Source organism: Tiliqua scincoides, chromosome 2, assembly GCF_035046505.1.
Source record: "Tiliqua scincoides isolate rTilSci1 chromosome 2, rTilSci1.hap2, whole genome shotgun sequence".
NCBI lineage: Eukaryota > Metazoa > Chordata > Lepidosauria > Squamata > Scincidae > Tiliqua > Tiliqua scincoides.
Genome location: NC_089822.1, coordinates 78,841,996 through 78,855,252, shown reverse-complemented (window position 1 = coordinate 78,855,252; position 13,257 = coordinate 78,841,996). Strand labels below are relative to the sequence as shown.

The window sequence follows — 13,257 nt, the reverse complement described above, 5'->3', positions numbered from 1 at the left end:
TATTATACAATTTTCTAAGGAATACTGAATCAAAACTGAGTAAAAGGAAATGTCTCTTTTAGACCAGGTTATTATTATTTTTTTCCTAACTCAAATATACTTACAGATTGCTTAAACGCATTTAATTGCTCTTGCAGGCTCTGGGCTTTGTCAGCCTCTTTCTTCATCTCATTCAAATTCCGTTTGAATTCGGTGAGCTCCAAACGCAGTGATCGCCGTTCCACTTCTGCTGTATGCAGCCTTTGTGTAAATTCAAATATTTGCTTCTGCAAGGATGCTATGCTTTTCTGGTGGCAAAATGGCAACAATGTCGTTAGCTACAAAATGTTCTGATTAGGCAATAAATCAATAGCATTTATTTAATGTCTAGGCAAATTAAAATGAAGCTTTCTTTCTGGATTCAGATACAAGAGTGGAACATTCTAAAACCTAGCCTTGTGTATTACTGAAACAATATATACAGAGGCTATTTTACGATAGTCAAAAGCAGTGAAAGACATATGTTAGATACATTTACCATATCTTTCATAGAAACAGAACATGTATTTTGTACACAAGCAGGCAGTGGGAGATAACTATAGCAGTATTTTTAACATTAAAATCATGCATTGCTTTATAGCAATATTTTAAAAGAAATTAGGACATCACCTTGAATGTTAAATGGTTGGAGAGGCATCTAAGAAGTTTAATCAAACAATAACAAAACTAGTAGAAATAGTATCAAAGTGTAAATATTATTGCTAAGTATTTTTTCAGATTCTTAAATTCTATTTTATGGGTAAATAATTTGATACTAAACAAACTACCAAAAAATAAAAGTAAGAACTGCAACAATCTGAAAACAAATGCAATGTGTATGCAGTATGTACACAGCCATTGTGCACGCACTATATTCGTACAAACCGTAATAGGGCCTCTGTCATTTATGCCTGCTTTAAGAGCCTGTGCATTTATTTTATGAAGCCCACGAGCCAGTCTCTGAACCAATGAGTCTTTCTCTATGTAGGTAACACTCCTGCTGCTGTCCGCTGCAGTGGCTTCCATCAAAAGACAAAGTTTGTCCATGAATTTTGAAAAAGAATTCCTTGCTGCATTGATAAGTAAGTGTCCTGAAAGCCAGGAATTCAGATCTTTAAAAGAAAGAGAAGTAAAATCTGTGAATCAAGTGAGTTTAGGCTTGTTTTTTGCTCTTGAATATAAAAAAAAAAATGATGGAACTGTCAGGCACAAGAAACATGAAAAAGAATGTTCAGGCAGTTTACAACATACAGTAGCCCAATAAACAATGTAGAAATAATTTAAGGATTGAATCCTAAGCGACTTTACTAGGAGTCAATGCCCTATGGAAGCCAGAACCACTTCCTCCTGTATAAATACACACTGAAGTGTTACACAGCCCTGTCGTATAGAACTGGTCTCCCATAATCTGTCCTACAAGAAACTTTGTGTAAGCCAAGCAAACACAAAATACTTCAATCTGAGTAATATGGGCTGCAATTCCTATCGTGCTACTTGGAAGTAAGCCTTATTGAATGCAATGAGACATTAGAATATATATTATTTGCAAAAAAAATTTTATGGAACGGTTTGAAAGTCAGGAAGAGGCATATGGGCACTCTCTAGGTAAGCCTGTTACAGATTATATTATTTTTTTAAAGAAACCATTTTTCTTTAGAAACCTAAAGAAATGTTTAGGTGAACATTTTTGAAACAGGAGCTTCCACTTGCAAATTCCAAAGCCTTTTCCCTTCTTCAACATTGGTTTGGAACAGGACAAGTCTGGTGGCTGAAAGAGAATTGGTGCCGAATTCCACCTTTGCACAGGCACAATTCTGCTTAACAGCCACTGAAACTGAGTATGCAAATGCAAGGGCAGATACTGGCTTGGGAGAAATAATGGCTTTGCTAATGAAAATAGTTTTTATGTTCTCTTTCAGTACTGTATCTTTTTTACCTTTCATATCCACAGGTTGCAATATACGGCCCTCAAGACCTGTTGTGTAAGCAGACACAAAACTGCTTATAAATATCAGTGAATATGCTACACATTCAAAAGCAGAAGGTAAGTCACTACTGCACATTTATAACTACTCCCCTTTCTTTCCTGACAGCTTAGATGTCTAAATCATTTGCTGCTTAAAACTACTGAGGCTTGGTACCTTAATGCCATACTATTTATATTCCAAGACAAGAGAATATAATTTACCTTATTCCAAGGCAATTAAAATTTTACAACTACAATTACTTATTTCCCCATAGGATTTTGGTAATCATCCTTCTCATATAATGGACTTAAGGCCCCAGCACACCCAACATGTTCTGCTTACTGCTAGATTCGTCAGGTCTGTAATTAATAATTGTGTTTAATGTTGATAAATAAAATTGTCAGTGCTCCTTCTACTAATTGGTATTCCAGATAACAGTTAATAGGTTTATTTATGCCTTAATAAAAGTCTTGTAATTTAGTTTTCCCTCTGCAAGTCAGGTCTTAATCTGTCATTACTTGTCTTACGATACCATCAGGGTAAGATGACAACCATGGCAGAGCTTATTTACATTCAGGAGAATACCAGATCTCCTGTTGCTGTAGTGAATTAAAATATTTGTTCTGAAGTTTGGAGTAGAAAGCCTATCAAGGCAGATTTTTAAAGCAAGTCATCTTTTTTTCCCCCCCTCATTCAGTAAGAGTGAAAATGAAAAGGTTTCAGGCAAAATGGAATCGAGATACAAGTCCCAGAAAATTATTTCCATCTGGAACTAAAGAATTCTCAACGGTTAGAAATTAACTAAACTAAACATAGTAGGATGCAACGAAATCAAAATATTTTCTGCAAGACAACAGGACCAACATTTGTTTCTTCGCTGATTTTATTTTATGTACAAACCTTACATATGGAAAATAATCTACTTGGATTTCACTTTTTGTTGGCCAAGATCCAAAGAGCTACTTTCGGTACACCCAAGGGTTTGCCTGGGCCACCAGGATTTTTGGAGGGGGGGAAGGGGGTAATTTTGTACTCCTTTTTGACTAGTAAGTTTCACATGCCATATTACAAATGCGTTTTAAAAGTCACCTTGTTTCAGAGGTTGCCTGTGAAACACAAGCTAAAAGCCCCAATGAACAAGCAGTTGTGCCAGTTGTACTTTGCAGGGTGGCGGTTATACAGAATAAGAAGCTGGGAGTGATGTTTTTAATCAGCTGATGAAATTTGACAGTGTGTTTAGTTTTGCTTTTACCTAGCTTTTGAGTGCAAGAAATGTGTAGTACTCAGGTTTCATATTAGGCATCAAAACATTTGACAGAATGCCCTGTAGTGCACGTTATTGTCATTCCAATACAAAATCAAGGTCTGGAGTTTACACATAAAACATAATTCTCAGTCCAATACCGTGTCACTTTTGTTTTTCAGAATTATCATAGAGATTTTATAAGAGGAAAAATATTGCATTCCTAGGATGGGAAAGCAGGCCATTTCTAAAAGCAAAGCATCACCTCTGGTTAATTTTTAATGAATAATGGTTTTGGCTAAAACAAAGAAATGTGTGGGTGAGAATCATTCATGGCTTTGAAAGGTGAAATGAGAATACAATGCAATTCCACAAGGCACTGTATTCTGCTGTATCTATAACCAGAGGGAAAAGAATATATACACTTAAAGTACCTGGCCACAGACTATCAAGGAATTACAGTAAAAGCACTAAATAATTTATGCTGTGATGAGTGTGTGAGAAATGTCTTACACAAATACAGTTACAGTATGAAGAGCAACCAAGTCTTTATTAAACAAATGAAGCAAAAACCAATGAAAAGAGACAAACATTACTCTAGTGACAACAGGAGGATGGTCTGTGTTTTGCTCTGTTTTTAGTGAAAGGGAAGAAGGGGGAGATCAAACTCCTTACTAATGTGTAAGTATCAAAAAGTTTGTGCTGAGCTTTAAAAACTTAACTTAAGCTACAACTGATCACAATTAGTCTGTTCAAACACACTTAATGCTAGCTTCCTCTAATATCTACTGCTATAGTTTTGTGTTAAAAATCAAACCTCATGTGAGAATAAATTTTATGGCTTGGATTCAAAAAGCTACTTTAGGTAAACCCAAGGGATTGCCCAGCGGGGTTTTTAAAAAAAATTTTTTTCCCCTTCCTTGAATAGCAGTCCTCAATACCATAACAAAAGCTACTCACAGTTTCAAAAGCTTTAGTCAGGTATGGTAAGGAACATAAGCCAGAAGCCTGCTTGGATGCCTGCAACTAACAGCTGCAACTTGTGCTGTTCTTAAGATCCTGGGCTAAGTTGCTGCAATTGTCAGCTTAAGAAGTTCAATATTTTTCCATGGCTTATGGTAGCTATTTAAAACTCTCTTGTCACTCTGGAGATGTGTCACACCAGTTTCTGAGGAACAAAGATGGCGGGGCAACTGTGGACTTTCTGCCTTGCTCAGGAGTGCTGATGTGTGGGATTCTCGAGAGCACATGATTCACCCACCTGTTACACATTGAAGATACTACTGGTGGACCAGCTGCTCAATGATAACTGTGCAGAATGAGTACAGGGTATGTATACTTGGTGACCTCCAAAGTGCTCCACTTCTATTATAGACGGGTGGTTTGGGCATAACTGTTCCTGAAGTGCTGCTAAATGTTCAGTTTGTATTTCTGAGGGTACCAGTTTGAATAGCTGAGAATCTTTTTTTATACTTCATGAAGTGATGGAACAGAATTAGTATCACTGCTCTCATCGGCAACTGGTTAGGGAAAACCTGGCTGTCTGGAATCTTCAGTGATTGTTGTCTCATGTATTGTCTGTCTTTCCCTTCCAAATTCTCCTTCTTAGGTCATCCTGCTATTGCAGGACATTTCCACCCTCCTCTTTCCAAAAGTTTCACTATTATATGAAGCAGCGGATGGGCACAAGCTTGGCAGCTGTAGGAATTCTAATGCTGCCTATCCATATCCCAAACTACCTAGGTGCAGTTTGGGATAGGGGAACCCATCATGAGGTGGTCTGCTGCTGACAGGAAGTGCAGCAGAGATATGGCCTGTATGTGAAAGAGCCTCTGACGTAGTATCTCACAAAGGCAGCTGTTCTTGCAGGCAGCAGCTGAGCACAGCCATGCAGTAGCACTTTCTGAACAGTTGAAGCATGAGCCATCAGCAACCATATCCTGAGAAGCCATTTTGTTAACATTTTAAATACTTCTAAGACAGACTGCATCTTTATTTAAAACCTCAAGTACATTTGAATGCCAGGTTCACTTCTCAATCATCAATTCATGTGCTTTAATAGAAAATTGAAACTTAAGAGTTTTATGCTCAATGTATCATATGAAGATGCACTGATGGCCACTGAAGCTTGATTCTGAGTCTCGAAGGTGCAGAGGACAGCCAAGCCCGGCTGTGGCCCACTTTTATAGACCTGCCTTCTCCCTTACTGCTCATTTGGGGTGAGGGAGCTCTCTGCTGACTTCCAAAATTAATGGAGGCCAAATAATTCCACATAACGCTGTGTAGGTAATGCATGTGCACCCAGATTTTCTCCACTCCAGTTAAATCAATGTGGTGGCTTTTGTATTAAAAATACAGCCAGTCACTTGAGTGAGTTTATATTTACGATTAGCAGAAATAACGCATGTGATATGGTTTGCACAAAAGGAATTGTTTGAAGATTTAGACCAGTCCAAAGAGGAAACTGAAAAACATTACCTGTTTTGCTAACCACTTCCTGTAGCTCAACCGTAGAACTAAGGACTGCAGCGAGAAGGTCAGGGCTGGTAAACCAGCTGAGTGAGTGAAGAGATCGGACCTGTTCTCTCTGTTGTCCTGCATTACAAACCAATAAAAATATCAATGGCATTCCAAATGATTGCTTCCTTTTTACATTTTTTGGCTACCATTGCTCCAGAAAGCTCAGGACACTGTACATGGTTCTATTCCTACCCCCACCACTCCCATTTTATTCTCACTTCAATCTGGCAAGGTAGGTCAGGCTGAGACAGAGTCACTAGTTTAAGTTGGTGAACACCATGGCTGAGTGCGGATTTGAGCCTGGGTCTCCCTGGCCTTAGTTTAACCACTACACCAGACTATGCCGCACTAGAATTAGATTTGAACACACTTCTGGAATAAATGTTAAAATCATTAATTCAATTTAGAAACTGAAAGGCTGGAGACCACTGGCAAGATATTTTGGATTGCATTATAATGAGTCCTACAAATGTTTTCCATGCTAATAAATGGCAAGTTGTTGTTTTTTACTTTCATCTTCCTCTGTATTTGGATGAAATCCAAAGCAAGTTAATGTGCTTTGCTTGGCTTCAAAACAGCAGCAAGCTCAATAGAGTATGGTTGGCCATCTAATTCTGCACTGGGAAGCATTCTAGAAGGCTAGGTCATCATACAGCAAAGGTATGAAGTGAATTTTGGACCTCTCTCTGAAACAGTAAAGGTTAGGAATTTGCTTTTCTGTATTTAAAATTACACACGCACTTGTGTATGTGTCTAAATTTTCATGTCTTGCACAAAAAAGTTTCAAAAGGCACATGAAACTTGCAAGTTGTCCACATCAAATATAATACTTTGCATTTATATATTGCATTTCAAACTTTCCTCATACAATCTTAGCGTACAAATAGACAAGTTAGTGAGAGATCTAGACTGCATCTCCTGTTGCTTAAAAATAATAATAATAAAATAATGTCACCAAGGAGCAGGTGAATCCAGGTTGAGATCTCAGTGCCATAGGGTGGGGGCCTAAACACTTCCCCTCCTCCCTATAGCATCTTCTTAATGAAAATCCAACCATCTCACAAAGCTGTTATTTATATTTCCCCCTAAAAGACAAATTTCAGGTTCTTGTTTGCTGGTTTATTTCAACCCATAGTTTGACCATTCAAATATCAAGCCAAATCATAGTTTAAATTCCCTTAAAAAAGGCATGGCCTGATGTGAACTGAGCCACTGTTTTAACATTCATGTTATTTTACTCTTACAATACGCTGTACAATTCTGTACAGGACCCAATCCTATTCAGCTTTCCACCATCGATGCAGCCATGCCAATAGGACATGTGCTGCATTCTGCCATGGGCCGACAGTCACAGATGCCTCCTCAGTGTAAGGCAGTGGCCTGTGGGTCCTGGCCTCTGCCCCCTTAAGGGGCGGGGGCAGCCAGGAGAAGGGGGAAGGCTCGGGGGGGCTGCAGGGGCTTGGGTGCACTTGCCCAAGCCTCCTGCAGCCTCCTGGGGATGTGGGGAGCCCTGCGCACCCTTTGGCAGGGCTCACCAGGTCAGGAAAAGGGAAAGCGGAGCGATTGCACCCCGCTCCGCAAAATGGAAAGCAGAGCATGATCGCTCCACTTGCCCTTCTGATGGGGTTCAGGTACTGGGGTGCACGCTCCAGTCCCTGCAGCAGTCGTCCCTGTGTGCAGGGAGCCCTGCGCGAGCACCTGCAGGGCATCCCAGGTCAGGGAAAGGGAGAGTGGGGCGATCGTGCTCCGCTTCCACTTTTGCAGAAGCAGAGCAAATCGCCCCACTCTCCCTTTCCCTGACCTGAGGCGCCCTGCAGGATCTCGCGCAAGGCTCCCCACACACAGGGACGGCTGCTGCAGGGACTGGTGAGTGCATCCCAGTCCTTGCAGCCCCCTGAGCAACGCGATCCTGGGGATCGCGTTGCTGCCTGCCCCCTGCTGCCTCCCCCCCACCCCCACAAAGTCTTACTGCGGGTTTCAAATTCCTGGAGAGTTTGAAAACGGCAGGTGTAAGGGGATGTAAAAGTTGGATACGATTGGGTCCTAATTTATATGAACATAAGAACAGCCCCACTGGATCAGGCCATAGGCCCATCTAGTCCAGCTTCCTGTATCTCACAGCAGCCCACCAAATGCCCCAGGGAGCACACCAAATAACAAGAGACCTGCATCCTGATGCCCTCCCTTGCATCTGGCATTCTGACATAACCCATTTCTAAAATCAGAAGGTTGCACATACACATCATGGCTTGTAACCCGTAATGAATTTTTCCTCCAGAAACTTGTCCAATCCCCTTTTAAAGGCATCCAGGCCAGATGCCGTCACCACATCCTGAGGCAAGGTGTTCCACAGACTGACCACATGCTGAGTAAAGAAATATTTTCTTTTGTCTGTCCTAACTCTCCCAACACTCAATTTTAGTGGATGTCCCCTGGTTCTAGTGTTATGTGAAAGTGTAAAGAGCATCTCCCTATCCACAATGTCCTTCCCATGCATAATTTTGTATGTCTCAATCATGTCCCCCCTCAGGCACCTCTTTTCTAGGCTGAAGAGGCCCAAACGCCATAGCCTTTCCTCATAAGGAAGGTGCCCCAGCCCAGTAACCATCTTAGTCGCTCTCTTTTGCACCTTTTCCATTTCCACTATGTCCTTTTTGAGGTGCGGTGACCAGAACTGGATACAATACTCCAGGTGTAGCCTTACCATCGATTTGTACAACGGCATTATTAGCCATTTTGTTCTCAATACCTTTTCTAATGATCCCAAGCATAGAATTGGCCTTCTTCACTGCCGCCGCACATTGGGTAGACACTTTCATCGACCTGTCCACCAGCACCCCAAGATCTCTCTCCTGATCTGTCAGACAGCTCAGAACCCATCAGCCTATATGTGAAGTTTTGATTTTTTGCCCCAATGTGCATGACTTTACACTTACTGACATTGAAGCGCATCTGCCATTTTGTTGCCCACTCTGCCAGTCTGGAGAGATCCTTCTGGAGCTTCTCACAATCACTTCTGGTCTTCACCACTCAGAAAAGTTTGGTGTCGTCTGCAAACTTAGCCACCTCACTGCTCACCCCTGTCTCCAGGTCATTTATGAAGAGGTTGAAAAGCACCGGTCCCAGGACAGATCCTTGGGGCACACCGCTTTTCACCTCTCTCCATTGTGAAAATTGCCCATTGACACCCACTCTCTGTTTCCTGGTCTTCAACCAGGTCTCAATCCAGGAGAGGACCTGCCCTCTAATTCCCTGACTGTGGAGTTTTCTCCAGTAGCCTTTGGTGAGAGACCTTGTCGAGTAAGAGTATCTTAAGTGTAAGATGAAAAACAAGAAAATATTATACAATATTTTCTAACAGGCACGTGACATGATAAATTTGAGGCAATAGCTTTCAAGCACCTCCAGGTGGATATAGCCTTTCTGATTCAGAAAAAGCTTTACCTGGAGTAGCTGCTCTGGAATAGTAATTTCATTCAAGCAGATTAACCCAACAGATAGGAGCAGTAGCAAGAATGGGTATCCAAATGTGGTGGTCAGGACTTCATACTCCTGAAAGTGGGTGGATGTTTTACTACGTGGCTATGTATAGTCTGCCCCACTGCAAATGAATCATCATTTGATGGGTGAAACACAGAGGTAGGCAAGATACAGAACACTATCTTGTGTATCATACAAAAAAGGGGTATGGATGCATCACAAGAACCTAAATGGATCAGATGGCCCAGGGGATGACTCTGACAAGAAATTTAGTAATTTTAGTGATTAAAGGCCCAATCCTATCCAAATTTTCAGCACCGGTGCAGCCACAATGCAGACCCGAAGTAAGGGAACAAGTGTTCCCATACCTGCAGAAGACCTCTGTGACTGCCTTGCCACCACAGGATGCAGTGCATACCCCATTAGCACAGCTAAACCAGCACTGGAAAATTGAATAGGATTGGACCCTCAGTGATTCAAAAATTTAATGATTTTCACATGGATGTGTGGTGCAGACATTGCATTCCTGCTCACTTAGCCATGGGTTAAGACACTGGGCGTGCATGACAGGCTTTCACATTCTTACATGAACCCCCCTACCTCCACGGTTTGTTTTAATAATGTTGGTAAAGTAGTACGTGCACTGGTGCAAACCACAGTAAATACTAATCAGGCCTGCTCTCAAAATCAGAATTTAATGGAAAGCAAGTTCTCCAAGTCCAGTTGTAAGGGAATCAAATTTGTATGGACCATGGTTCTTTCCAGCACAGACAGAATGCTACATCACAGTTTAACCAAAATATCAGAAGAGAAGGTGAATTCATGTTATGGATGGGAGGCCTGAGGGAGCATGTGGCATATTCCTCACCTCCTGAATGCAATCCTATCCACATCAGGCCAGGCTGAGTTCAGATTCAGTTACCATCAAGTCAAATAATGGGGGTACCTTTATATTTAATACCACCATTGGGGTGTTTTGTTTTAATTAATGCATTAACTTTGGTTTAACAGCCTAAACATATTTTTCACCTCAAATTGTAAAGCCGAAGCCCCCCATTGTCTTGGTATAATATAATTGTTATTTAAGTACTGAAAGTGCAGTTTGACACAAAACATATAAATCATTTGCTGATTATCTTACTTGACAGGTTACGCACATCCTTGGAGTCTCCTACACAGACCAAGATTCCTATGCCTTCTCTGAAGCCATCCACCCAGGAGAAAAGGGAGCTGCATGACAGGCCCAACATTTGAAGCCTATTGGCTGCCAGCACTGCAATGACACCTTTGCGGAAGAGATGGATCAAGCCTCTGCAATTGACTTTCTTCTTCCCCTTGCTTTCAGATTGCTTCTTTTCCTCTGTATCCAACAATGCATTGGCCAGAGTCCTAATCTCCTGTTTGAAAATCTCACAGGCGCTAACCTGATCTTGAAGAAAGTCTCTTTGGGTGGACAAGGCACATGATCGGCTGTAGAGGGGATACAAGGCACCAGACAGCAGTGCGCAAGCTGCCAGCAGGGATGTGTGTTCTTTTTGGGTCTGTGTCAACAGACTTTTCAAGCGCAGGTTTTCAAGGAGTAATTGCTCCTGTGCTTTTTCTGCAGCACTGAACTTTTCCTTAGCCTTTTCTGCCGTTTCTTGATATTTCTGCAATGGTGGGGGAACAGAGGGGAAGGAGAAAAGACTTTACTATCAAATAAACCATCAATCTATTTATAATAACTCAACCAAATCTCTTTTGTTCCTTTATCTAAGGGTGAATTCAGAATCACAATGATCTTTTACTTGAACATTACCAAGTTCTGGGTAGAAAACCTGGCCACTTCCCTCATTCTGTAACCAGCCCATTGAATCCAACCTCTGGAAAGACAGATAAAATAACTGACTCAAAAAGGAAGCAGTAAAAGGGGAAGTACTTTAAAAAAAGGGGGAAAAGGCAACGTTGTAGTTCCTGTCCCAGATCCATAACTGTTGCAGTACGCAGCCGACACCGCAGCTCCAGAGACCCAATGTCAGGCAAGTACTCCCGGGAAATAAGGAGGCAGTTCCACCACCAGATGTTCCTTTACTTGCAGTATGTACAATAGTTACAGTTCAAAGGCAGCTTTGCAAGCAAACAGCACAGATAACAGTCTTTCTCCATACTCTGATCACGATCCACACCAACGTAGCTTCCCGCAGACACTCCACACATCATCTCCCACACAGCAGCTTGCACTGGCTGCAGTATATACTGGCACTGGCCAATCAGAGGTGACACATCTGGTGACACATCGGGTGACCAGGTATTGCATCAGCCACTCCCATGATGCTACACTGTATGCAGGCCAAGACATCAAGGCCTTGCTCTATCCAGCCTGCAAATTCTCTACAGGCCTGGAGCATATAGCATAACAATAACAGTCAAGATAAACATCACTGAAGGAGGACAGATGGCAGCCTTGAAACATCACAGCAGTGATGTGGGAGCTGCTTTTCCATGGATTCATCCTGTGGCACTCATTTCAAATTAAAAGCCACCATTGTGGGGTGGAGCCAATTGCACAAGTCCTTACCATGCAATCGTCACATGGGTAGGATTGGGGAAGACAACAGCATATGAACATGGCTCCACCCACATGTGTCAAGTGTCTAAAAACATTACATCAGCAGCAAAGGATGAACTGCAGCCAGTTGTTAATCCCAATAAAACAGTATGTGTGGAATTAGGTACAGCTGGTCAAGGCTGAAGCTGGAGAGGGTATAGGTGGCACTGGAGGCAAAGAACCTGAGTAGAATCAGAGAACCAGAAAAACAAGACAAAGGACTAAAACACAGCAAGGTAAAGATGTGGCAAGTAAAGGGAATTGTCTAGAAGCTGGGATTCACCATGGCAGCTAGCTCAAAAAGAGCAAAATCTACAAAAGCAGCTTATTTGAACTTTTAAATAAGGTAGCGACCCTTTGAGATACAGCTTTACTTTCTACAGAAAGACATTAACAGGACGAAGCACACCTTACTACTGCCAAATCCTGGTCTAGCATTCCCCGAGCTGTGAAATGGGGAACAGCTCAAACAGGGAGCACACAATTCCACAGGGAAGGAACCAGTCTAAGGCAAGGCAGACTGTAGTTTGAGACCCAAAGCCAAATTAATAGGCATGGATCCAATAAGTGCGCGCGCGCACACACACACACATGTCAACTTCTAGATTCTTTCACGTGGCTTTCCTTTGTTGAGATGGCAAAACATATACCAGGTCCCAAACTGCACACTGAAACATTGTCACGTAATTAACCTACCATGGAGGCGTTTAAAGTGGCTGGGACTCTACAGAACACTTTATGTCACAGCTAATGCAGGTCAAGAGGTCAATAATTCTTAACCACCTTATCTAAAGGCAACAGCAAGGGCCAAGAGTTAGGAAGGAACAATTATGCTTCTTTTTCAAAGTAGAAGACACATGACTGGGATAAGTTAGTTTAGCAAAAGAGAATAGTAAACTAGGGAAAACCTGCAGAGACAGAAATAGATAGGCAGCAGCTGGGAAGGGGAAAGTAAAGGTGATCTTTTAATTACTTTGTAATCAACCCCCTACTTATATATTCAGAGATTAATTATGTCTCAGGCAGAATTGTATTTTCAAGAGAACACTCTTTGTTTTATTTGATCAATCACTTATTGCTTTACTTTTTACATATATGTGTATAAAACCCTGCAACTCTAACAAGCTCTAAAAGGACTGTACAAAATCATAAAGCCGTAACATCTGTGAGCCAATGATTAAATAGGAATTGTGAGTCACGGTTATACAAAAACCATTTTTATAGGATATATTTTTAAACACGCAAAATGGATAGGTCCTTCTATGTTTTAATATTGCTGGAGCCTCTAACTTGGCTGCTCATTTCATACAAGATTCTAAGTCCCTTGCCAAGGTCTGTGGCTATTGCACTGCTGAGGTCAAGTCAAATCCCATCATGCACTCTGGCTAGATCTGAGAAATGAGCTCAGAACAGACAAAAAGAAGACATAATCTGCTGTAGCC

General features: G+C 41.6%; 1 protein-coding gene across 1 annotated transcript in view; it reads right to left on the bottom strand.

Moving 5' to 3' along the window:
- CCDC171 (coiled-coil domain containing 171) overlaps nt 1–13,257 on the bottom strand; it is a 121,171-nt gene that overhangs the window by 26,244 nt on the left and 81,670 nt on the right. Inside the window, exons 14-18 of the mRNA XM_066612584.1 lie at nt 10,370–10,877; nt 5,707–5,823; nt 1,955–1,993; nt 904–1,130; nt 105–287 (exon numbers count right to left, since the gene is read on the bottom strand). Coding sequence (XP_066468681.1) covers nt 105–287; nt 904–1,130; nt 1,955–1,993; nt 5,707–5,823; nt 10,370–10,877 — 1,074 coding nt within the window. The remainder of the gene's footprint in view (nt 1–104; nt 288–903; nt 1,131–1,954; nt 1,994–5,706; nt 5,824–10,369; nt 10,878–13,257) is intronic.